Source organism: Mchenga conophoros, linkage group LG2, assembly GCF_057382185.1.
Source record: "Mchenga conophoros isolate Kocher_MC1m ecotype Shallow Benthic linkage group LG2, M_conophoros_male_GT1.1, whole genome shotgun sequence".
NCBI classification, from domain to species: Eukaryota; Metazoa; Chordata; class Actinopteri; order Cichliformes; family Cichlidae; genus Mchenga; species Mchenga conophoros.
In genome coordinates, this window is record NC_140527.1 from 2129223 (window position 1) to 2156556 (window position 27334).

A 27334-nucleotide genomic window follows, 5' to 3' on the forward strand; every position below is an offset into this window, starting at 1 on the left:
TACAACACAAGTTACCGTACTACCTGGTGTTATCTAGACAAGTGTCCTCACCTTTGTGTGAATTTTTGGTCTCCAGCCTCAGGGTGCACTTTTAGGGGTGTGCACGTACACACAGACACAAAGAGGTTGGGGGGGAGTAGGGGGGAGGCTAATCAATCAATATTATTTGATCTGACAATCAAATAATATTGATTGTCAGATGCCTCAACATATAAATGATAGTAACATGTGAGCCATTTAGGCTGTGGCTGGCAGTAACTTAAGAACCAATGCCTCTCCACGGAAGTGAATGAAGGAGGAGAGAACTGAACAAACCTCTCTGGGAGGAGCAGAATACGTCATCTTTTCATCACGCAAAAACAAAGTTAAATTCAACAATAAGTCCTATAAAGTCTTATGAGCCGCGGAGAAAAGTTAAGGGTTTCAAATGTGAGCGATATGATTTTGAGCCTGAAGTCCATCAATGAAATGCTTCTTGAATGTGCTCGAGAACAACATGCATGGCTGTGGATGATCTTTAGGCGGATACTGACGGGCGACCACCGCGCATGTTTAATGTTCTCGTGCAGCCCCTCATAGGCTGACTGACGAGGCTCATAGTTACCTCTGGATAGTGACAGGCGGAAGGAGAAGTAGTTCCTATCAACTAGGTGCTATGTTGGTGAAATCATGATGGTGGAGTATTTATTTTCATGTTAATATAAAATACACATTTGCCCCGTCTATGAATCTTTCTCTGCACGAATGCTGTTATCGGAAGTCGATGATCAGTGATCGGCACAGCCAACAGGTTCGCATCGAGTGCGCACTGAGAAACCTTTGGTAGCTGCTGCTGCGGCACAGGGGCAAACTCCCTCTGCCATAAAGTTTTAGACAGAGAAGCAGATCATGCGTTAATGTCATGTCCAGCAGAAAGACTCCTGCGTTCTGCCCTCGGACCGTCCTGCTGCTGCTGCTGCTGTTTGACGCAGGACAGCTGGGTGTCGAGGCGCACCCGTTACTCGTGTTCTTGATCGATGGATTCCGCTACGACTACATGGATGACCTGCACCATTTACCCGGATTTCGTGAGCTTGTGGAAAATGGTGTGAAGGTTGACCACTTAACGCCGGACTTCCCAAGCTTGTCATACCCTAATTATTATTCCTTGATGACAGGTAATCCGTCTCTTTATGCGTCTCTGTAGCTTCTAACACAATAACTGATATTGTAAGAAGACATTAGGTGTAACTCCCAGCTGATCAAACAAATACGTTTGATTTAATCAGCTGGGGAAATGTTTTAGGCCCTAAACAACCAGATCTAATTACCCGGACATGTAAAACATGTAAAACATGTAAAACATGTAAAACCCAAGAACATAAAAGTTACACTAGAGGCGCCCTGAGAGGCCTTTTAATTATACATAAAAGCGCATTAACTTTGAGGCCGTGAGAGAACAACAAAAAACACATAAATAGAAAAAGTAGGTGATTAAAATCCAGCCGTCTACACGACACATTAGTCATTAGAGTCCGTGTGCGATTTGCACATTCCTGTGTTGTCCAGCAGTGTAATGGCGGCTGGGATAGTTTCAAGCCTTGCATCCTAAGTCATCTTCCTGACGGGATCAGTTTGTGTTCAGAGTTTCAGCTGGGACTGCCTGCTCACAGACGGGGAAGCTCTCACTTTCTCCAAAGCTGTTTGGATGCTTCTTTTTACGCTGCTTAACTGATAATAAGAGACTTCTCTGTAATCTCTGACTGCCTAGTTAAACATTAGCTTTATACTGTCGAAATAATTTAAAAAGAAAGTCTGTCTGCAGTTAGTTTAATTGTATAATATGTAATAATTGAAGTTAACTATCTGAACATGGCACATGAAAAGGCTTCTATCTACACAGAGGAGATTTAAACATCACAATACTGATGAGTTTGGGTTGTGCTGTATAAGAGAACAGCAAATATTCAGGGGTACACACAGAACAAGGTTTATGACCAATACTGATACTGTAAATGTGTAAATCTGCCAGCAGTCTTTTGATTTTTTTATACAAAATAGAAAAAAATACTTTGGAGATATGTCTCTATGCGTACCTTAAAGTAACACGCAAATATAAATTGTTAAAGCATAAATATTTGTTTGCCCATAAATAATTTTTACTCAAAAAAAATCTACTTTTGTTTGCCAATAAATTATTTGAATTTGTTACAATAATTACGAGAGTATAACAGAAGAAAAATGTGATACAAAATTACAAGACAATTTTGGAGACTGTGTGCAGTGTTATTGTCATTTTCTGTCATTTATACAACAGAAAAGTCAGTAGAACTGTAATGTGCTAAAATCCAGAGCAGTTTTTGTTTGCCAGAACTCTTGGCGGGGGGGGGGGGGGGGCTGATTCAACACACAATGGCCTGAGGATAGAAACTCCTCTTGAGCCTCTCTGTTCTTGTTCGGATGGTGCAGAACCTTCTGCCTGATTTCAGGCAGCAGTTTGTTGCTGGGATGGGACGGGTCCTTCAAAATCAGAGTTGCTCTAGTCCAGCAAGTCCTGACGTAAATGTCCTGTAGGGAGGGAGAGCAGTCCTGCAGCAGCGTTCTGCTGTACAGATCACTCTCTGAAGAGCTTTTTTATCCTTCACACAGCTGTTTCCAAACCAGGATGTGATGTTCTGTGTGAGGATGCTCTCCACAGCGCCTGTATAGAAAGTCCTGAGGATCGCTGGAGAGACCCTGAACTTCCTCAGTTGTCGTAGGTGATACAGGCGCTGCCTAGCCTTTTTGGTCTGGACCTGAGTGTGGGCAGCCCATGTCATACGATAAGAGTGTGACGATAAAATGCAAACTGTGCCCAGGACTGACACAGACTCATTTCATATGGATAACAGAAGTTCAGAAAGCATCCACATAAACACACTAACAGAAAATAAGCCAAGAACTTGGAGTGATAGTACAGTCTAGTGTATGTGAACCCCAGACTAGCAGCCAGACCTCAACCTAACAAAAGGCTTGCAGCCTCTGTTTCTTGGTGGTAACTGTTCTGAAGTTTCTTTACACTTGATGTTTGCTTTGGGTTTCGTTGATTTTGTGCATATGTAAATACTTCATGAGGGTAGGGAGTTGTGTTGGTGTGTGGGACTGTAAGGTATATATTGTTAACTTGTGACGATGCATTTCAGGTCATTTTATAGAGTGGTGAGAAAGTAATGTAACGAGGGGTGAAACAGGTAACTTTCTCTGCGAATAATTGAGTAACATACTGCATTACTATCAATAAAAGTAATAAGTAATATATTACTCTTAAAAGACTTAAAGAAAGTCATTGTCAGCACAAACATACGATAAAATTAGAAGCACATAGCGAAACTGAGGCCAACGCTGGTTTTAATGGGCCAACCTCACACACAGCTCACACACTCTTATGGCACGCACCGGCGAATACCCACCTTTTAAGTCTACGATACATATTTCATATGTTACATGTTACAGTCAAATAAAAAGTTCAATCCAATTTATGTAGCGCACAATATTGTAAGATTAAAACGCTACAATAACCTGATACAAAGAAACCCAGCAATCAGACAGCTGAGCACTTTAGCGACAGTGCTAAAGGTGTGAAGGAGAAACCCTCAGTGCATCATGGGAAACCCCAGCTGTGCCCTGTGTGAAAGGGGCTGTAATAAAAGGACGCGGCGTGCGCTCTGAAACCCATTCGTTTCTATTGCCACGCAATAAAGGTTCCTGTTGTGCTGAGCCGAGCACAGCGTAACCAGGAGTACTTGCACATGTTCAAACCGGCTGACCTTTGACCGCTGTGCATTGCAACGTACCTTCAACAGAAACAAAGCCTACAGCTGTGCAAAGTTCAACCACATGATAAAGGAAACCACTCTGTGCGTATCCGAGTCATGTGACCCTTTTGACAGAAGTTTAAGTGCATATAAAGGGACCTCCATTACAACAGCTCTGCAGACCTCAGGGGTGTGGAAATGTCACACTCTTCACTAGTGGGGATAGTTACAAAGCTTTCTTCTTCATGAATGAGCTGTACATGTTTTTTTAATTACACATCTGGACACAATAAAACACAAACTCTCATAGAAGATGTAAAGTCATATCAGTACACTTAGAGCGGCCGCACAAAATGACGTATGCCTCCCATTCTACTTTTAAATACTCTAGGAACAACAAGTAGGCCTGCAGAGCGAGAGCCAAGTGCTCTAATAGGGTGATATGGTACTACAAGGTCATTAAGATAAGATGGGGCCTGATTATTTAAGACCTTGTATGTGAGGAGCAGGATTTTGAATTCTGGATTTAACAGGAAGCCAAAACAGGAGAAATCTGCTCTCTCTTTCTAGTCCAGTCCCACACTGCACAGAGCAGGAGGTATGAAGTGCAGCAAACAAACCCTCAAGATGTGCTTATAATAACAATTTTATAGACAGTGATACTAATTATAGTGGGGGGGAGAGTGGGGGTCGTGAAATGTTTTCTTCTTCCTGAGGGGGCGTAACAGAAAACAATTGAGAAGCAGTGCCCTGAGTCAAGCTGAGAAAGGGAGATCAACGTGGTTGCTAGAGTTGCAACACGAGAACGTGCACCAGCTAACAGCAGCTGGAGTTTTGGGAGCTGGAAGCAGATCTCGCGTGAATGGCCTGCAGTTGACCATCGATCACCAAGCGACGACTTGCCAACTGTCCGCACGAAACCAAATATGGATGTCGACTAACAGAGCTCTCGTCGTGGCCCCCAAAGCCCCACTGATGATGAGGATGATGAAGATGATGATGAAGAAACATCTCTTGACTTGAGCCATCACTCACTAACTGCAGCAGAAACCTTCATCCGTGCCCTTGTCACCACCTGGCTTGATAACTATAATGGAGCAGCTCCAGTATGTCCAGAGCTCCTCCAGGCTTCTATGAGGCACTAAGCTCTGGAAACATCAACGCCACCCTCAGAAATCTCCTGCTCAAGTCCTGCATTACTTCCAAATCCCTCAATGCCCTGGCCCCTCAGTACCTCTGCTGCACCCATACACACAGTCTGGGTTGCTGCATCCTCAGCTATGGGTCTGCTTTCTGTCCCACACGCCCACCTCCACCCCTGTGTGGCGGCCCCTCACCCTCACACGAGCCCGTCACTGAAACTTCTCAAAACTCAAGTCTTCAACGAAACCTTGAACCTTTAGTCTTGTTTTTGTTTATTTATACTGTTGTGAAGCATCTTTGGGTTTGTTGAAAGATAAATACATTATACACATCTAAGTCATTAATATTATTATTATTACTTGCTGAACCAGGGGCCCGAAGACTTGTGTTCACCTCTTAACGGGTCATAGAAGTAGGTCAGGTCTGGGTCCAGAGGGTGGCCAGATTGTTCTGTCATGATTACAGGTTAAGCTGTTTATTTAAAAAGGTGAAGTTTGTGTGGTGATAAAAGAATCTGAGTGGAGCTAAACACGAGTGGCTATGAAGGAGCGTCTGTAAGAGGAAGAAGGTCGTCAGCGTGCTACGGCTGGACATGCAGTTACGTGTGATCTGGAGCAGCAGGTAGTTCGAGGGAAGCACAGTAAAGGTAGAGGAGGGCCTAGTGGCATTAAGAGATTTGATTGGACAATCCAGTGTGAATAATGAAAATGAACCAATGAGCTGCTGTCAGTGTTTGTAGGGCTGATGCACGGCGGCCCATCTTTGTAATTTGAACATGTTTGATTTCATTAGATATTTTTTTACCTGATGTTTTTATTTAAAGTTTTTTTGGGAGAAAATATTTCAGTATTGCAGCCGGTAATGTTTCCTGTGGCTCTGTGAGCTAATCCAGATTATTGCCTGAGCACAGGATGATCAGTGTAACACAGGAACTAGAGAACCCCGTAGGTTCCTCTGTGGGGTTCTCTGGGATTACAGGCTTTGCTCCAGGCAGCAGAACTATCATAAACAAAGGTTTTTATGGGTTTAATAATGATTTACGAAGCGATGTGCTCTGAGCTGTGGGGCAACTTTTGTCTTGCATACAGTGTAATGTTACTTTTTATTATTATTGTTCTTATTATTAGGCCGTCATTGTGATATTCATCAGATGACTGGAAACTACATGTGGGATGAAGTCTCCAAGAAAGAATTCCTAATTGGGACCAATCCTGACAGCCGGTTGCCAATTTGGTGGGACGGGTCAGAACCACTGTGGGTCACCTTGCAGAAGCTGGGAAGGAAGGTTTTCATGTACTACTGGCCAGGTACGTGCACACGATCAATGTGAAATTCTATCTGAAGTTGTCTGTTTATTAAGGTGGTAAGTGGAAATGCAATGGCAAGCTGTTATTTGCAAACTGCACATTAGCTAAAAGTAGCATTTATCAGCGCTCACAGTTTTGGTGACCAAAATAGGGAAGCAACTGTCGATTCAGCATCAATTATTCCGTCAAGTAATCGGATAAGAAATGCTTTCGTCTGATTATCGAGTGATAATAAATATTCAAATGAGAAAAAAAACATCTTTCGTTGGTTTCCATTTTAGACACTGCAATGTTTGAAGGTTTAACTGCATCCGTGGTTAAAAGAAAACAAAGGAACCCTTGGATCGTGCTGACGTGCCGTCATTGACGTCGAATTTTAATTTTAGGTACAGTCAAAGTCAAATAAAACAAGATATGTACACAACCTAAGGTATAAAGGATTTACCTTCACTATTGTTTATGCTGCTGAAAACAGCCGTTATGATGGCGTAGACTTATATAATAACCTAACAATCCTCAGGTCATGTAAAGAAAGGACGGCGGCCGTCAGCCTTCAGGAATCTGAGTAATTCAACCAGTCTGGTATCAGAGTGAGTTACCAGCTCAGGTCCAGTTCGTCTGCTCAGTAAATGGCTGCAGCCACTGTTAGCTATTTGTTATCACCTCCTCCAAACCTCAGTGATTTCTTAAAGGCCTGTGATCCCTCACCTCGAGGTGGCTGTGACTGTGTTTCTGGATCTTTAGGAATTGTTGCAACCTTCAGTTTGCTTTAGTTCACTCCTGTGGCACAGCAGTGTGACTCTTAGTGCTGTGGTGTTCTGTGTGGATTCTCTCTGGCGCTGTGGCTTTCTCCCACAGTCCAAAGTCATGTACAGGATTAGTTTCATTTGTGATTCTCAACTGTAGCTATAAATGTAAGCATGAATGGTTGACGGTCTCTTTTCCACGAGTAGCTACTTGGCTCCACTAGACTTGACGTTCATGGTGTATCCGTCAGACTCGGGGACCACGCTGTTGTGTTTCTCATTTCCGCTGTTCCAAAAGTGGCAGTTTTGATTTTCATGAAGGAGACGCTTTCATGACTTATCAGGTGACGCAACTTAGTACCTGATTGGCGACATGCAGTCTGGTGATGTCACATTTTCTGATTACCTCAGATCGATTTGAGCCTTGACTGAGTAGGTACTGAAAAGATTCCTGTTACCAGGTACCATCAGAGATGGGCAGTAACGCGTTCCTGTAATCTGATTACTTTTTTCAAGTAACGAGTAAAGTAAGGGATTACTATTGCAAAAACGGTAATTAGATTACCGTTACTTTCCCGTAGGAACGCTGCGTTACTGCGTTACTAAAACCGTGATTTTTTGCGAGAATGTCTCACGACAGTGACGTAAGCGAGTGTGACGTTGGTGACAACAGCTGTGTGCAGATCAACAGTGGATCATATATCGAGTGCAGAGAGAGTATGAGCGTGCAGCGTTTAAAGCGTGGAAGTACTGACCTTACTTTGAGTTTGATTCCATAAAAAGTGACAAAAACATTAGTGTCCGCTGTGCGTGGGAAGAAAACTTCTTTTTACAGCGAAAAAACCCCTAAACTTCCAAACAAGCACCGAGTAGCTACGACGTAATGGGAAACTCACAGAGAAACTCGCGGATTCTTCCACTGACCGCGGCACACCTGCACCAGGGTAACCCTCCGCCTACCCCACTCCTGCTTTACAGGTGAAAATAGAGCAACAGGACCGCTGAGTCTTTGACTTTATTTATTTTCTGCTGTGTTTTACTTGCATCTATTTGAAAGACTGAGTGTAAACACAAAAAATATTTTATTTTATGAGCTGGAATGTGCAGGAAATAGGTTTAAATGTTAAACTAATTTCTTCCAGTCAGAGAATGTTGCAGATAATTAAATTTTTGCTTGATGCATAAAGTTAAAAGATTAAAACTAATAAAACAAGTTTTAAAAAGATCTATCGCTTTATCACCTGTTCAGGTTGTAAATCGTGTTTTTAAAAAGTAACTAAGTAATTAATTACTTTTGAAAATAAGTAATCAGTAAAGTAACGGGATTACTTTTTTGGGGAAGTTCAAGTAACTTGACCAACACTGGGTACCACCACCTGATGGAAAACCCTAAAAACGAGTTGAGCCGTGCCCACCTGACACAAGTAGGCACTAGTGAAAAAAGGCTGTATATGTCAGACTGGTAACATTTCCAGGGTGTAGCATGCCTCTCTCTCTGTGACAGCTGGTATAGGTGCCACAAATAGGGGACCAAACACCTTATTCTGTCTTGATGCATGCTCAATCATCCCGGTGACGTCTTCAGTCTCAGCTGACTGCAGGTTTCAATCTTATAAACAGGACATTTGCATAATGACTGAAACCACTGAAGCAACAATGGGCTGGGAGGTCAGTTCCTAAATCTTAATTATGCAAATTCTCATGACCACTGATTAACAACCACTGATCAATGGCCACGAGTCCCATTCACAGAGTTGGGGAATGGCTGCAATCACAGCATTGTAAGATGGTGACAGATGTACCCTTAGGCCCCTCCTCCATTCAGAGATGGTCTTTCCCTTTTCACGTAAATGGCCTCCTTGACTCCGCCCTCAAACCAGCGTTCCTCCCTGTCCAGGATGTTACATCCTCATCATTGAAAGAGTGTCCACTGGCCTGTAGGTGTAGATAGACTGCAGAGTCCAGGCCTGACGAGGTAGCTCTGCTGTGTTGGTCCATCCTCTCCACCAGAGCTTGTTTGGTTTCCCCGATGTATGAATCCTGCACTTAACAGCGTACACTATGTTACTCGGTTTGTGTCGGGGACCCGATCCTTGGGGTGGACCAGTTTTTGGCGCAGCGTGTTTTGGGGTTTAACCCTCCTGTTATGTTGGTTTCCAGGAACACCAATTATGCTCCTGGGTTAATTTGACCCGGGGCAAATTTAAAAGTGTCAGAAACACCGGCATTGATTATTTTACAATTTTCTTTTATAATTTAGATTTTTTCCGTTTTCTGTAGTGATGCAGATGACATGTGACATCTCTTCTGTTCTGGGTCAATCTGACCACAGAGACCCGGTGTTTAGAAAAAATGCGTCTCAGCTGCTCCGATACTCCTGACACGTACGGGATCACTGCAGGTGGGCAGCGGTTGTCCTTCTCTCCTGGATCGGCTGGAGCTTTCTTTAGGAGCCTTCCCAGCTTTGACAAAAGTCCAGCTGGGATAACCACATCTACTCAGGGCCTTCTTGATGTTCTTCTGCCTCCCTGGCTGCTGTGTCAGTGGGGATGGTGTTCGCTCTGTGTTGTAGCGTCCTGATGACGCCCAGTTTGCGCTCCAGTGGATGATGAGAGTCAAACCTTAGATACTGATCCGTATGTGTAGGTTTACGGTACACGTCAGCTTTTAGATGTCCTCCATTACTGATGGAAATCTCACAGTCACAGAAGGCTAACCTGCCTCATTCTATGAGTTTCAGATCTGTGGACTCCGCACACTCTCACCATTTTCCTTCCCTGTTATATTGTTGTGAAGTACATTGTGAGGTTTATCCTGAAAGGCGCTATAGAAACCAAGTTTTACTTACTTACCACTAAAGCAGTGTTTGAGTGTGCCTTGTGATTCAGGTTGAACTTGATCTTGACTTGGTCGGTCTGGTTCAGACCTTGAGATGTTAGGGTCACTCATACTCAAAGTGTACTTTTGCAATTTTCGGTGATGTACAACTATTGGTAATTGTTCCCATCTATGCGCTAGCTTTCCAAACAAACGACCAACTATTACGGTCATGCCTGCTTACTTTCAGCATTAGCGAAGACACAATATCTACTTTTGAAATTAGGCTGAAAACTTGATAAAGCGTATCATTAGGGCTGGATCAGGTGACCCTGAATCCTCCCTGAGTTGCGCTGCAATAGGTCGAGGTTATTTTCCTTTTTCTATGTTTGTCCTTCACTCACTGTGTGTTTATACACCACTCTGTGTCTAATCATTAGTTATTATTAACCTCTGTCTCTCTTCCACAGCATGTCTTTATCCTTCTCTCACCCCAACCAATCACAGCAGATGGCCCCGCCCCTCCCTGAGCCTGGTTCTGCTGGAGGTTTCTTCCTGTTAAAAGGGAGTTTTTCCTGCTGCTAATCTTAGTATATCTCCATTGTGTGATTCATTTTAATGCTTTCTCCAGAAATGTTGGCTGTGAAAGGAACGCTCCAAATGCAACATGTCCTGCAACAGAGTGTCCAACCTAATATTTAATTAGTTAATTAGTTATAGGTGCAAAGGTAGGAGACGATTAACACGTCATTAGCATTTAATCTGGTTTATCACACTGAGCAACCATGCAAACATTTCTCCCAGCCCCACAGATCAGTTTTGTCATTTCATTTCATTTATTTATTTATTTCACACTTGGTACAACAGATCAAACAAACCAACCACACTTTCTATCAAAAAGCACTACAACCATGTGTGAAAAGGAGCAGGAAGAAGAAAATGTTCTCATTAAACCCCGCCCCCTATCTACAATCCAACTTATATTACAAGTGGGCACCAAAAATCAGGGAACAAACTAATATTAACATTTCTCTCCGGTCCTAACACAAACCAAACAACAGATTTACAATCAGAATGTACCACTCCACATAGTAACAAGGAGAAAATACAATTAAATAAATAAAACAAAAAATTATAATGGATCCTTTTTCAATGAACTCCAATTTCATTCACATTCTTCATATTCAGTTATCGTTTTAAGCATGTGACACTTTTTAAAACAATGTAAACTTATATGATTCTTTAAATTATAATGAAGAGACTTCCACAGTCGTATACTCCTAACCGTTGCACTCATTAATCTCTGTGTAGTTCTAGCTAACTGATGCTTAAAATAAAATTTCCTTCTGCTGTCTTCTCCCCCTGAACACAATAAAATACTCTTTGTAACTTAAAGGGCAAAATATTATTTTTAGCCTTAAACATAATTAATAGTGTCCGTAATTTCGCTAAATCTCCTAATTTTAATAATTTCGATTTTATAAATAATTTATTTGTATGTTCTCTATAATTAACGTTATGAATCATTCGTATCGCTTTCTTCTGTAATAAGTTTAGAGGTTTTATAGTATAGTAGATATTACTAACAACTGACATCTGTTTTATACATTTTGTGTATTAGATCTTGTGATTGTTAGTCACTATGATATCATCATCATCATCATCATCATCATGATATCATTGAGTCTCATCAACCAGTCTGTCAGAATATTTGTCTGATTTTTAAATTGCTGTTTTTTTGTTTTAAATGAAGCTTTGAGGGTTGTGGCTGTAGCTCAGGTGGAGAACAGGTCACCTACTGACTGGATGGTTGGTGGTTCGATCATGCCAAGTGTCCTTGGGCAAGATATGAATCCCATGCTGCATCCATCAGAGTGTGAATGTTAGCTAGCACGTGCTTAGAAACAGTGAATGGGTGAATGCCCAAGTTGTCAGAATCAGTCCATTTACCATCTTGATAAAACTGATTTTAATACGTCTACAAACTTCCTGAAGTCATTTCCACATAACGGAGTGACACAAGAATATGACAGAATATGCCTTTTTATGCTTTTTGCCCCTGTGAGCGTGCCACTGCTGATTTTCCAGATGTGGGATGTCATCCCGTACTCGCCTGCCACTTCCTGTCTGTCAGGTCAAGTTTGTGATCTGCTGACATGTTCAAACTATCATCCAGTGACCTGTTTGACCAGTAAACAAACTGCAGGGGAGGATGTGACGTCAACATCTCTCAACTGGAGATGTCAGACGACAGGTCTGCAGTCCTTAAAGGGTTTTTTGGGAAAACTGTGGCTTGTTTGACGCAGGAGGGAACTTTTTTCACATGTCCTGATAGGTGTGGGGGAGGGCAGGGGGAAATGTTACATGGCGTGGGGGGCTGAGGGGTGTGAAACTGGGATTGTCGGCCAGTTGATACCTCTCCACAGCGTGGGTCGATGGTCTTCTGTGGCTGGTGACCTTCCAAACTGATGCAGGGTCGTTAGCTGAAAACCTGTGAGCAGCTTTGAGCGTGTTTTCTGGGAGGTTCCAAGTTACTCTGAGGTGTTCTTCTATCAAGGTTTGTTTTTACTGTGTGTTTGGGATCATTGTCGTGTTGGACAATGAAGCTGCTGCCACATGGTGGATCAAATCAGGATTAATTACTCCATAAAATAAAATATTCATCTTCAAGAATGAAAGTTTATTTTAAAAGCAGCTAATGTCCAAACAATTTTAAAGCCTCCATAAAGCCTGAAGAGTACTTAAAAATTACAGTAGGTAAAAGTCTGGTGTCTCTTACACAAAATATCAGTAAACAACGCGAGAATTTTGCACAACATCAAAGATATTTATAGGATTCATGTGAAATATGAAGTTGTAAGCTAAGACAAAAAATCTTTTTTCAAAAGATGAAGAAGAAACAAAAAAAATATTCTTGCACACAAACTGTTTATTAAATTGAAAATGGATGAATGAAGAAATGTTAGCTGGGAATAGTTTTTGTGATTTGCAGTGCAAAAGGTCTTAAAGGTCACATTTATTATCCTAAATAAGTATATTCAAAGGAGGGAGAGAGGAAAAAAAAACAAAAAAACCCCCAAAACAAACGAACCCCCCCCCCCCACCCACCCTGAAGAATACATACAAAAAAAACCAAAAAAAACCCCGAAAAAAACAACAACAACAACACCTGCGCACATCCATGTATATAATCTTGGGGCAGATATGGGAGGAGGCCACACCTCCCAGTTTTACTTATTAAAGTAATCTATAAAGAGCTTAGGTAGAACTGTTTAACATTATCTCTTAATGAGAATTTAATTTTCTCCAAATGTAAATGATGCATTGTGTCTCTTAACAAAGCAGAATGAGTTGGGGGGGCTTTATTCTTCCAATTTAGAAATATAAGTCGTCTTGCAAGCAATGTTATAAAACTCAGAGCATGAATTTGTTTATTATTTAAGTCTTTGACTGTAGCTACACCAAATAGTGCCATTACTGGGTCTGGGGGGAGCTGTTTTTTAAAAATGTCAGACAGAATTTTAAATATTTTAGACCAGTAGGTGGCGATGTTGGGGCATGTCCAAAACATATGTGACAGTGAGGCAGAATTCTGGCCACATCGATCACATCTTGAGTCAGCCCCTGGAAACATCCTTGAAACCTTCAGTTTAGACAGATGGAGTCTGTGCAGGACCTTAAATTGTAGCAGTCCGTGCCTGCAGCAGACAGAAGTGGAGTGAACCAGTTCTTGTGCCTTAGTCCATTGATCTTCAGTGATGTTAGTAGCCAGTTCTTCACTCCAAGCATTTCTCAAGTGGTCCAGTGTAGTTGTACTGTCTATTTTCAAAAGTTGGTTGTAGATCCTAGAAATAGCTCCTTTCTTTAGCCGGTTCATTAAGAACAGATCATCTGAAACCAGTTTTTGTGGTTCATTGGGAAAGGATGGAAACGTTTCTTTAATAAAATGACGTATTTGTAAATACTTGAAAAAATCTCTGTTTTCTATGGAAAATTTTTGCTGAAGTTGTTGAAACGAAGGAAAAAGATTATAAACAGATCCTTGATTGTGTGTATCCCTTTGGAAGTCCATAACTGGAATGTGGATCCTGAGAACAATGTGTATGCTTGGTTATGGATTAATGGTGTAAAGATTGAACATTGACGCCAATGAAAATGTTTTCTAATCTGAGACCAAACTTTTAGTGAGTCAGACACTACCGGATTTTTACATTTATGCTCACCCAGATCTGAGTTTGAATGAACCAAAGATTTAAGAGTATTGGAGAAAAAAGTCAAACTTTCCATCCGTTCCCAATCAGGTCTATGTTCCCCGCCCCAGAATGACATACAACGTATGTTACAGGCCCAATAACAGAGCTGAAAGCAAGGCAACCCCATTCCTCCTGTAATCTTGGCTCTGTGGAGAAATATCTTTTTTATTCTGGGTGTCTTCTTGTTCCAGATAAACTGAGAGATTAACTGGTCTATTTTCTTAAAAAAGGTTTTTGTGATCAATATTGGGATACATTGAAACAAAAATAAAAATTTGGGTAAAGTGCTCATCCTAATGATATTTACTCAGCCAGCAAGCGAGATGGGCAGTTTAGACAGTCTTTCCAAGTTCTGTTCAGTTTGATGGTATAAATTAATAAAATTATATTTAAAAAGGCCAGAGAATTCACGGGTTACATTTATTCCAAGATATTTGAAGATATTTGAGATGGTATAAGGAAACGAGATCAATGTAGCACTATCTAATTTTTCTAAAGAACTAACAGGAAACAATATGCTTTTTGTTAGGTTGATTTTGTATCCAGAAATTTTCCCAAATTCAGTTAAAACTGTCATAATTTTTGGCAATGATTTAGTAGGGTCAGTGATATATAGCAACAAATCATCTGCATAGAGAGACACCTTATGTTCTACACCAAATCTCCTTATTCGTTTATAATCCTTTGCAGAGCGTAATTGAATGGCGAGAGGTTCTATGACAAGTGCAAATAGCAATGGGGACAAAGGGCACCCTGGTCTTGTAGAGCGGTGGAGGAGGAAAGGACTAGAAGTTATATTATTTGTATTAACCGAGGCCTTAGGTTTTGTGTAAAGCAGCTTAACAAAGGAGATATCATTAGGGCCTATGCCAAACTTTGACAGGGTCGAGAAGAGGAAATCCCACCCAACCCTGTCAAAGGCCTTCTCTGCATCTAATGAGAGTAGTATTTCAGAGTGATCAGAAGTATTATGTGTATATATAATGTTGAATAGCCTTCTAATATTAAAAGATAACTGTCTATTTTTTACAAATCCCGTTTGGTCCTCCGACACAACTGTTGGGAGAACCATCTCTAATCGCATAGCCAGAAGTTTTGACAATATTTTATTATCTACGTTCAATAGACTTATTGGTTTGTACGAACCAGGTTCCAAAGGATCCTTACCAGGCTTGTGGATTAGAGAGATAGTGCTATCATACATGGTTGAAGGTAAGCATCCTTTAGTTAGAGCTTCATTATATACCTCCAAAAGAACGGGTGAAATTTGTTCGCAGTGATTTATTAATTATTTTTCTTACACGCATAAGAAAAACATATGAAACAAATTCATTTTAAAGCTGTGAAATTTTGTGTTCGGCACCGCCTGGCTTCACTGCAAATGGCGGCTGACTTTATCACAGTGCTGGTCTGGGGACAGCTTTAACATCACTCCGGGTTCTTGGCTGGCTTAGCGCTACCGTGCTGTCTGTGCTTGTGAAGAGCTGCAGTTGTGTTTAACAGTATGATGCTGTTGTTCTGTCCTGCAGCAGTCTCCACTTTAACATCTTCCTCTCATCCTTTTGTGCAGTGACAATAAAAGTAATGTCCAAATCCTCTGACACACAGATTGAAATCAGCTGCTACTTCACACACATGTATTCTGACTCTTCTCTCGAGGGCATACCTCCACCTCTCTAGGCTCTCTTCCATCTAGATCACTACAGATCCCAATGTCCTCAGCAACCCCCCTGAGACACCTGCCTGACCTCATCTGTCCATCACCACTGCGAATAAGAACGGGCTTAGAGTTGGTTTCTTTACCACTGTTTCGCTGTCCTCATACATGCACTGCACCAGCCGTTCTCTAGATCCACAGTGCAGCTCCTTCTGGCTTTCTTTATACTTCTCCATCAACACTATTAAAGCTAGCATCACATCTGAAGTGCTCTCTCTCAGCATGAAGCCACAGCAGTTGTCACAACTCAGTAAGTCACTCCATAATATGGCCCATGCCCTGAAAAGCGTACTGAAGATGTGGAAATAAATAAATTCTTTCAGTGTAATTATTTCATTGTTTCCAGTAAAAACCCGACTTGTTAGCTGACATTACATGTAATTACAGGGTACTTGCGCCTTAGTTGCAGGTTGCAATAGAAAGTGTTACCAACTTATACAAACCATCAGAAAATAAAGAAGACGAGTAAACACAAGGGAACAATGAAGCTGAACTCCAGCAATAACAGAACGATAACCAACCAAACACAAAGATTACAATACAAAGACTCCTGACCCCAAAAACACTAAACCCAGGTTCAGAGAGGGACAATGACAACCAAGGGAAACTGCTGTAATTTCTTTTGTTAGAATAACAACACACATACACTCTGATGGCTGCTGGTCAACATAATAAGCAATTATTGTCTATGACATACAGGTAATGGGCTATCATAGCATGTTAACTGTTTACAGAGGTGCCTGTAAATGATGGAGTCATTTCATGTGTTTCAGGCTGTGAGGTGGAGATTCTGGGTGTCCGTCCATCTTTCTGTGAGGAATACGTGTACAACCCCTCAGAGAAAAATCTCACAGCATCAATAACAAATGCACTAACAGTCTTAAGGTAACATGAATATCAATGTGTGTAAATGTTAGCTGGATAGAAAAACTGTCTGTACGAAAGGCCGAATGAGGCAAGTTGTGAAAAGCACTTTGAGTGCTTAGTACAATAGAAAAGAGCTATAGAAGATCCGATCGATTCACGGTCTGTTTTGCACAGGGAGCGGTCGTTTGCTGTCAGAATTCATTATTGTTGTTGCAATTTAAATGCAGTTTGAATCAACACTGTGTTCCTCCATCAACTGAGCTCAGCCCTTTCTGAATGAGGTCTGCATCAGCCACGATGACCACAGCTGTCCGCTGCAACACTTAACAGCTGAACAGTTCCTCCAATAACTGTTGCAGCTTCACTGACATAAGGACAGTTACAGAAAATGTCTACCTCACATCACAGTAAGATGTCATACAATGTAAGCACCTTATTTTATTAGTTTGAGCCTGTGTTTCATTGCTTTTATTAACTTTACTACTGGAACATGGGTGTAATGTCACTCAGAGCTCCAGCATTCGATGTCTGAGGTAACTAGAATGCAGTGTCAGCTGTGGAAAGTAGGAAGGCACATTTATCCAGAATGAGGAGACTAGAGGTGAGAGTCCTAGGTGATGCACAGTGAGCTGATTCAAAGATAAGTCTGGGTAAGAAGCACAGCACAGAGAGAGCAGAAGAACAGACAGTGCAACAAGACGCAAAGATGAGCGTGACAGTTTTTGGTGCACTTAAGAAAATAACACTTAGAGAAGGTAGAAGACTAACCATTTAATCTGTGTGTGTGTGTGTGTGTGTGTGTGTGTGTGTGTGTGTGTGTGTGTGTGTGTGTGTGTGTGTGTGTGTGTGTGTGTGTGTCTTAGATCAAACCAAGCAGACATGGCAGCAATATATTATGAGAACATTGATGTGGAGGGCCATCACTTTGGTCCAGACTCTCGTCAGGTCAAAACAGCTGTGCAACAACTGGATCTTGCAATGCAGAAACTCAACAGCAAAATCAAAGTAATAACACAATAACTGTCACTACAGTTGCAGATTCTGCAATTTTTCCTGTCATGTGGTTTGTTTTCATGTTCTTTCATTCTTTCAACGTTTTCATTCTTGTTTTTGTGATGTTCCTGCAGGAGATGAACATGGTGAACCAGCTGAATATAATGTTGTTTTCAGACCACGGTATGACAAAAATCCACTGGATGGAGAAGGTCATAGAGCTGGATAAGTATATCAACATGGCAGACATCGTCAAGATGATGGACAGAGGCCCAGTGGTCAGTCTTTGGCCTGAAGAAAACAAGTTCCAGGAGGTGAAACCAGAGTCATTGGCTCTCTCTGTGCACTATAGGTCATTTCTGTGAGCGCTCGCACTCTTGTGCTATTGTCACTGTAATCACAACCATTTTATGTCATGAAACTTGTGACTGTCAGGAAACTACACCTTAGTCAAATGAATGAGCCAATGGTTGTATTACATACAGAATAACACATTACAAAGTATTAGATCATAATATTTTTCAACAATGCAGTTTCAGCGTACTGAATTCAATAATGACAATACAGTTACAATGATGTCATTACATCAAATATCGTTTTTTCCTGAGCACTCACACCTGTCTATAACTTTTGAGGACTAGAGATATGAAAAGGATTTTGTATTTTTATTGCACGACAAAACAAGATAAAGTGCAAACTGTGACATGGGCTGAAGCAACTACATTATATGCTAACACGTCAGCTCTTTGCAAGCATCCACACAAAACTCACAGAACTCTGTGGAACTGTAACAAGGTGCAAACCACTGTTTCTACTCGAGACCAGGAAAGCCACATAAAGCTTTGGCAGCTAAAACCAAGATGAACTTTTACCATAATTATGGGATGAAAATGGTTGAAGAAGGAAAGGAACAAAGCTCACCACATTATCTGTAAACACAATAAAGGCAGAGTTATGGGATGCACATATAGGTTTACCAAGAGAGTCAGGTCCTTAGTATTATTAATGTTGTGACTGCTGATATAAGTAGTAGGATAAATTCCCAAGTGCACAGGGCTTTACTGCAAAATGGATTGGACAGCACTTTATGGTGCAAATGAATAATGATGCAAATCATACTGCAAAGCAACCCAACTTTCTCATGGCAGAGAAATTCGGAAGGTTGCCGGTTCGAGCCCCGGCTCCGACAGTCTCGGTCGTTGTGTCCTTGGGCGACACACTTCACCCGTTGCCTACTGGTGGTGGTCAGAGGGCCCGGTGGCGCCAGTGTCCGGCAGCCTCGCCTCTGTCAGTGCGCCCCAGGGTGGCTGTGGCTACAATGTAGCTGCCATCACCAGTGTGTGAATGTGTGGATGACTGGATGCGCTTTGGGGTCCTTAGGAACTAGTAAAGCGCTATACTGTCATGATCAGGCTGTGTGCAGGCAGGAGAGGACCCAAACACAAACTCACGGGACAACAGGACTGAACTCAAAATACAGCTTTATTGCTGACAGAGGATAAAGGCGATACAAAATAATATGAAACTGAACTGGGAAGCACTAAGGAACTGACTCACGAGGAAACACACGGCGGGGCACACAGTCATGAGGGAGAACGCGACACTGAACTGAGGGAGACGTGGACATACATGCACAGAGGGTAAACGAGGGAAGTGGGAGCACACGGGGAACACAGCTGACACAGATAATCGTAACGAGACAGGGCAGGGGTGAACACAACATGACGCATACTGACGAGACACTGTCAAAGTAAAACAGGAAGTACAGAGGTTCAGACAGGAGGAGAGAGCACGGACATAACGGAAAACATGGAATAAAACACAAGGAGGGGAAACAAGGGCTCACAGATACACAGAGGGGCACACAGGGGGTAACCAAATAAGGAACATCTTAACTAAACCACCTGGGAACCAAGGCATAAATAGGGAACAAAATACAAAACACACAAAAACTAAGAATACTGGGCCAACATGGCCCAGGACCATGACATATACAAATACATTTTACCTGATTTCAGCCCATTCTTTCAATTCAGTTCACAAATAACAAGTGGAGGTAACTGTAGTAAAGGCTAGAGATGGTAATTAATAAGAATGTAGGGATTCTGATTCTGTTATCGATATTACTTATCAGTTCTCTCATTGGTTGTCACTGGGTTCTCACTAGCTACACTTTACCTTTGTGCTAATTAATTGCATGTTGTAAAGCTGAGGCTACAGTTGCACACACCAACACACATCCAAATCCTGATGAGGACACACGTATGATCTTTAGTATTTTGCTATGAACACAAAGCCGACAGCACAAAACAAAGATGAAACCCCGCACAAAGAGACTTCAAAGCGATCGCCACGGTGATTCTACTGTAGAAACCTGAGAAGGTAGAAAGGCTGTTGCTTACCTGATTTGCAGCTCACAAAGGACCACCCACTTCACCGTGGTCGAGGTACGAGGTGGCTCTTCTGTGTTGTAGCCAGAGGTTGTTTGGTTTCCCTGCTGTATGAATCCTGCCAATCCTCCTGCACTTAACAGCGTACATTATGTTACTCGGTTTGTGTCGGGGACCCGATCCTTGGGGGGGACCAGTTTTTGGCGCAGCGTGTTTTGGGGTTTAAAAGCCACAGAGACCTGGTGTTTAGAAAAAATGCATCTCAGCTGCTCCGATACTCCTGACACGTACGGGATCACTGCAGGTGGGCAGCGGTTGTCCTTCTCTCCTGGATCGGCTGGAGCTTTCTTTAGGAGCCTTCCCAGCTCTGACAAAAGTCCAGCTGGGATAACCACATCTACTCGGGGCCTTCTTGATGTTCTTCTGCCTCCCTGGCTGCTGTGTCTGTGGGGATGGTGTTCGCTCTGTGTTGTAGCGTCCTGATGACGCCCAGTTTGTGTTCCAGTGGATGATGAGAGTCAAACCTTAGATACTGATCCGTATGTGTAGGTTTACGGTACACGTCAGCTTTTAGATGTCCCCCGTTACTGATGGAAATCTCACAGTCTAAGAAGGCTAAGCTGCCACTGTTCATATCCTCCCTGGTGAATTTGATGTGTCGGTCCACCGAGTTAATGTGATCCATGAATTGTGGAACGTCCTGAGATTTGATTTTCACCCCGGTGTCATCCACATATCTGAACCAATGGCTTGGTGGTGTTCCAGGGTAGGATAGCAAAGCCCTCTTTTCCACTTCTTCCATGTACAAAAAGGGTGAAACTGGGGAGCCCACGGCACACCCATGTTTCTGCCTGTAGGACTGACCCTTGTATGTGAAGACACAGTTCAAACACACTTGGTCGATGCTGAGAGCGGTCCTGTTGCTGAGGTTGGGGTCGTCCTGTAACCTCTTTCGAACTACCTCCAGCGCTTCCTCGACTGGGATGCAAGTGGAGAGAGATGTAACGTCGTACGAGACCGTGGTTTCATCTGCCTCCATCATGACATCTCTCACTTCCTGGGTCTCATAAGTATTTTCATCACTGAGCAGTGACAACATTTTCTCATGATAGTCTTTTTGATTTAGCAAAACTGTGCACCTAGCCTTGTGTGCTGGAAGGATGATAATGTTGTTTACATCACTAAGTGATGTGAGTGCCTTCCTCTCCTCCATGCTGATGCTGGATGCAGGAGTCTTTGCATCACTGAGACAGGCTGAAACCTTCATCCACAGTTGCTCTGCGTTTCTCCCACTGAGAACGCTACGCCCATATAAACAGAATCAACTTTTTGGGGTTCAACCATTATTATTTTACATTTTAATATGGAATTCAAAAGTTTTAATATTTCAACAGATTTTAACAGATTTTAAAATATGACCATTTTAACATGGTCAGAAACACATAAGTACTGAATAAATCAATAGGCTAACACATAATAAATTGTTGATAAATAATCCATATTCATATGTAACATATTGATACAACAATGTAAATAAAAGAATATTACTCATGTAAATTTTCCTCAACATGACTTCCAAAAAATTTACCAAGCTTAAAGTTGAAATGTTGACATCCAAGGTTGGACGTCGTATAGATGTCCTGCATTGGTCAGGGACCGATGGACTCAATGTAGATGATCTGCATGTTTATCCAACGTCCAGTGTTGAGAGGATGGGCTCTGGCAATGACACTCACAGAGAAGCCAAAGCCTTTGTTATGTTGGCTTGTCCTGTTGGAAAATAAACCTTTACTCCAATCTGAGGTCCAGAGCACCGTGGTGCAGGTTATCAGCAAGGACAGCCTGCTCTTTACCCTGACTACTCTCCCAGTTCCTTCTGTGAAAAACTGTGCCACCACTATTCTTCACTGTAGGGATGGTAGACATGATGCTTGGCATTCAGGCCAAAGAGTTCAATCTTTGTTTCATCATACAGGGAACTTTCTTTTACAAGGTCTGGGAGTCTTTTGACAAACTCCAGGCAGGCTGTCATGTGAAGCCACCAATGAGTGGCTTCTGGCTGTCCTTCTGAAAGGCTCCTCTCTCTCCAAAGAGCAATGCTGGAGGTCTATCAGAGCGACCTTCTGGTCACGTAGCCAGCTCTAGGAAGAGTCCTGGTGGTTTCAAACCCTTTTCATTTATGGATAATGGAGACCAGTGTGCTCCATCATCTCAAAGACACTCAATACTGCAGAAACTTTTCTGTTCCCTCCCATATCTCTGTCTCAGTGCAGCCCTGTCTCTGAGATCTAAGACAATGTCTTGGCCTTCATGGCTTGCTCTTCCTCCCTCTCTTCCCCTGTGTGTGTGTGTGTGCGTGCGTGCGTGCGTGCGTGTGTGTGTGTGTGTGTGTGTGTGTGTGTGTGTGTGTGTGTGTGTGTGTGTGTGAGTGTGTGTGTGTGTGTGTGTGTGTGTGTGTGAGTGTGTGTGTGTGAGTGTGTGTGTATGTGTGTGTGTGTGTGTGTGTGTGTGAGTGTGTGTGTGTGAGTGCGTGTGTATGTGTGTGTATGTGTGTGTGTGTGAGTGTGTGTGTGTGTGTGTGAGAGAGGGAGAACCTTAAGAGTATTTGAGATGAATTATTATCACTGTCATGTTACTTTTGTCAAGATGTGTGGGATGCAGATCGTGTTAAACAAAGAGGATCCAAATGCAGATGCACGGAGACCATTTATTTTTTTGCCTTTCAGCCTTTATTGGAATAAGACAGTGCTGCGTGTTTCCCCTCTCTCGCTCCCCCGTCCATGTACCAGGGGCCGCAGGTCAGATTCAAACCTGGGCCTACTGCTCTCCGACCGTACGGCATATGATCAATGAGTTGAACCGGCAGCTGTGGAGACCAGATCTTAACCAAAGGCAAGCCATTCATGTGGCTCAATGTCCAGATACAAATACGAAGGAAATTTAAGCTTTCAGATCACAGGAACTGAATGAAGCAAAATACAAGGAGGGACAAGGAGCTGGGAAACACTGGGGAAAGGTACAAAGGGAAAAGGACCGGAAAATACACAGACAGGTGATGAGGAGAGTGGAAACAGCAGAGGAACACAGCTGGAACAGATGTAACAAAACAGGGGAAGCAAAAGTGGACACAAAGCACATGAGACGAGGACGGTCTAAGACAGGAAACACAGCGAGAACAGAGACAGATACCCAGAGACAAGACACTCACACTTGACACTGGAAGAGAATAACAAACACACGACAGACATGATACAGAGGGAGTGAGAGATGCACGGGCTGGGGAGACTACGGGGACGAAAGGACTCAGGGACAAGAGGAAGTCAAACGACCTAAAGTCGTCTGACTTACACAAAAAGAGACTTAATACTGACAGAAAATTCATAAGCACAAGAGACTGAACTGAACCCATAGAGACCAGGAACATAAATCGATGAGCGAGATCACAACAATGAAAAGTAAACAAGATTGAAAAGTGCAAAAAACAGCAAACACGGGGTCAAACACTGCTTCTCATTTTGTTTATTATTCCAGGTATCTGCCAGATTGTCTGAGGTCCCTAACATGGGTGTCTATGCCAGAGAAGAGATCCCTGAACGATTCCATTACAAGAAAGGAAAGTTTGTTTCCCCCCTTACACTAGTGGCTGAGCCAGGATGGTTTATCGCTCCGGTAATGGACAATCTTCCTGATCTTAACTTGCTGTTATTTTGCATTATATATATCATATATACTACACAGCAGCATGGTCCCAGGGTTGTATTCTTCATTCTGTCTTGAATTGTTTTACGCGTCTTTAGAAACATTTGGTTACTTTGTCTCTTCTAATCATTTATAGTTTTTGTGTCCTTGTGTTTTGGTTTATGTTTATTTCATCTCTGTCTTGTTTATTCATGCCTGCCAAAGGTTTCATGTAAAGTCTGTGACTGTACAGTATTTCTTTCTGGGTGAGTTTTCCACACTGTCTTCCCTGACTGTTGGCACCTGTTGTTAGTTGTGTTGACTTCCCTTGTGTTTCTCCCTCTCCCGTTGTCCAGACAAAGAGAGGGTGCAACTCCCAAGTGAACAAAGTTTGTATATTATGGTACAAACAAGAATGAATGTGATTGGTTAAAAAATCGGGGAGGAGCTGCAGTTTAGACTTGGCTCCTGGTGTCCACAGTCTGGTGTCCGGCTCATGTTTCATCTCTGCTCCAATCAGACGTCTTCTTCCATCAAAAAAAATCCTTTCTACAACACGAATCAAATCTTCTCCCACATCTGGAGCAGATGTTCCCATGAATGTGGACCTTGTAGCTGCTTTGCTTTCGCTCTTCTGTCCAGTTCAAACCAGCTCGATGGGTTTAGGTCTGGAGACTGTGCCGGACCTCCATGTTTCCAAGCTCATCTTGTTCTTTGTTCCTGAGGTGGTTCTGCCACAGCTTGGACTGTGTGGGGTCTTTATCCTGCTGTAGGATGAAGCCCTGACCAACTCGGTGCATACCAGAGGGTCCTGCATGGTGCTGCATGAATGCTGTGGTAGCTGTTCTGGTTCAGGGAGCGTCTCTGTACCAGTCACTGGCCCTGGATCAGCAAACAGCCCCAGCCCGTTGATGCCACACACTGTGGAACTTTCACCTACTCCACGGCGTACAAAGATCCTGCATGAAGATTTCAAATGTTGATCCATCATCCATAAAACCTTCTTCCAGTCTTCAGTAGTCCAGTGTCGGTGTTTCGTGGCCCAGACGAGCCTCTGAGTCTTATTCTGACGTCTGGCTTTCTTGCTGCATCCTGTCAAACCTGCAGCTCGAAGTTTCTCCTCACGGTCTTGAATACTTCTGAATCTCATCATGTGCTGACTTAAAAATGAACATGATGTTGCCTTAATGATTTTAATGTCACACATATACAGTAATGTAGAGTTTTTCTGTATCACATACACTGTATTATGAATATATATCTATGACACCTACATTTGTTTGTGTTTATATCTGCGTCCTTTCCAGAACAAGGCAAGTCTCCCCTATTGGAAAAATGACTCTGGGGAAGCGTCCGCATGGCAAAATGGCTGGCATGGGTACGACAATGAGTTCATTGACATGAGAGGCTTCTTCTTGGCAACAGGACCCGGTAACAAAGACATTTTGCATACAGAGTAAAAGACACCAGACTGATCTGTGCATGTGCATGAATGTATGCATCAATGGATGGAGGCATGTTTACAGTGCACGTGGCTCTGCAGCAGTATTTTCAGTAATGAGTCATGATCTCATGGTGAATGATGCTTCGTGTTCTTCGTTCACCATCTAAAGGTCAGCTTATGTAGAAACTTCAGGTTTATTCAGTGAAAATATTTTGTAAAAGAGCTGTGCTGTCAGATTTATTGAAGATATACCAAAAACATATTGAATCAAATTGACCTGAATTGTCACGCTGTCTGAGAAAAACATCATTAGCTGTGGTGTACAGATGCTGTTATTCTGCTTAGGTTAAAAGACGTTTGTTTGCTTCATTTCTTTTAGACTTCAAGATGAATGTTCGGGCAGCTCCAATCCGATCGGTGGACATCTATAATCTGATGTGCTGGACGTTGGGAGTGGATCCTCTGCCCAATAATGGGTCCTGGTCTCGGGTCGAGTGCTTGCTGAATAGTTCTAATGGTGTATCTCATCCCTTCTGGATCTACTCTGTTGGTCTACTAGCAATCATACTGACAACATAGTCCGAAATGATTTAACAGGTTTGTTTACGGCGTTTGATAATAGCTAGAAATTATTTTATTTTCTAGAAACATTTGTGAAAGAAAGTATCTGTGAGAGGACGGGAATAAATCAGCTTGAGATCGTTATAGTATTCAGAATAAAATATCAACAACACATAAACTGCATCCTAATCTACCTGTCTGCCTCCAGATATCTAACAGACTATTTTTACAGTTACTGTTTTGGTTTGGTGCCAATAAGCCCTTCAGTCTTTGGAAAGTGGACAAAGTTGCAGGCAGCAAATCTGGTTGAGAGCAACAGTTTTTTGTGCTGTAAGTGAGAGCATCGTGGCACGTCACACATTTCCTCTTTGGTGTGACAAAAACGTCTGTGTTTGGTGTCAGTGCCTTTCACAGGTCCGTCACACTCACCTTTCACTGATTTTGATTGACTGTTTTCTTATTGTTGGGTGATTTTAAAATGCTTTTCAGTCTTTATGGTGTTTGATTATTGGTCCTTGTTTTCACGTTCTTAGCTGTCTTAAAGCTGTGACAGCCTGTGTAACACACCTTTTGTGAAAAGTGATCTATATGAATAAATCTGAAAAAGTGTGCTTGTCATTGTCGTAGTTGTGCAGTTAGTATTAATGTGTAACACAGTGTCCTGAGCTCCAGTATAGAAAACTTGAGAAATAATGGATATTGATTTAATTTGATTTATACAGAGCCAAATTACAACAGCAATTTATAATAATAGTAACAATGATTAAACTTTGTATTTATAGGCGCCTTTAAAGACCCTCGAGGTCACCTTACATTAGTACAGTGCTTCCCAAACTTTTTTGCTAGGCCCCCCTTTGTTTTACAAGAAAAATCTTCATGTTACTGTCCCTCCATTTACAAAGGCAGGGGCGTCACGCTGTGATTATTTTACATGTAGTTGGGTTTTTTCCCGTGTAATAATATTCAACATCAATACATTTTTCAAAAAATGCTTTTCTGTGCAAAATGGGTTTAAAAACATAAACAGCTGTGGGATCCTGTTTGTTTGAACCGAGGGGACAAATCGTGGCAGGATCAGCCTGATGTTATTTGTATCCTGCTGTAACTTTACTGTATAAAGAGCAAACATCTCCAACATGTCAGGAGTAGTTAGTCATTACAACAAGTGTTTGTGAACTAAAGATCAAGAATGTGGGATCCTGTTTGTCCGTGATTTGAAGAGCCCAGGGCTGCTCCTGATGCAGGGAAAACCAACCCTGCAGGGAGACCTACCTCGGCACTCCTGCAGGTGAAGCCAAAGGGAAGATTTGCTTCACCATATTTTCTAGTCTTTGTCTTGGAAACATATTCAGCGATGCTTCATCTCCTGCTTTGCGTTTGTGTGGGCGCCCCGTCAAAAACCTGTCCATTATGCTAGCAGTGTCCAAGTGTTCTTTTTTTCTTTTCATACCGCGCCCCCCCTGCAATGGTTCTGCGCCCCGGGGGGAGGGCACACTTTGGGAACCTCTGCATTAGCACACCAAAATAAAAACATAAGGTAGACAAAGATAAAACAAGCATAAAAGCTAAACAAGGTAAAAATAGACTAAGACGGAGTCATGATGAAGTCAGTTCTGAATAGATGGTTTTAAGCTGCAAGTAGAGA

The 27334-nt window shown here is 42.3% G+C and overlaps 1 protein-coding gene across 1 annotated transcript; it reads left to right on the top strand.

Annotated features, from left to right (window-relative positions):
• The first annotated feature begins 656 nt into the window (after positions 1-656).
• enpp6 (ectonucleotide pyrophosphatase/phosphodiesterase 6) lies at positions 657-26306 on the top strand. The gene is made up of 8 exons (XM_085282691.1): positions 657-1157; positions 6044-6223; positions 16530-16641; positions 17487-17628; positions 17751-17930; positions 23538-23675; positions 24992-25115; positions 25508-26306. The coding sequence occupies exons 1-8, from the start codon at positions 902-904 to the stop codon at positions 25705-25707; spliced, it is 1332 nt and encodes a 443-aa protein (XP_085138817.1). The 5' UTR covers positions 657-901; the 3' UTR covers positions 25708-26306.
• Positions 26307-27334: the final 1028 nt, after the last annotated feature.

Coding starts and splice junctions, on each gene's coding strand:
- enpp6 (XM_085282691.1), top strand. CDS start 902: ATGTCCAGCAGAAAGACTCCTGCGTTCTGCCCTCGGACCGTCCTGCTG. Junction 1,158..6,043: donor TTATTATTCCTTGATGACAG/GTAATCCGTCTC, acceptor TCTTATTATTAG/GCCGTCATTGTGATATTCAT. Junction 6,224..16,529: donor TTTCATGTACTACTGGCCAG/GTACGTGCACAC, acceptor CATGTGTTTCAG/GCTGTGAGGTGGAGATTCTG.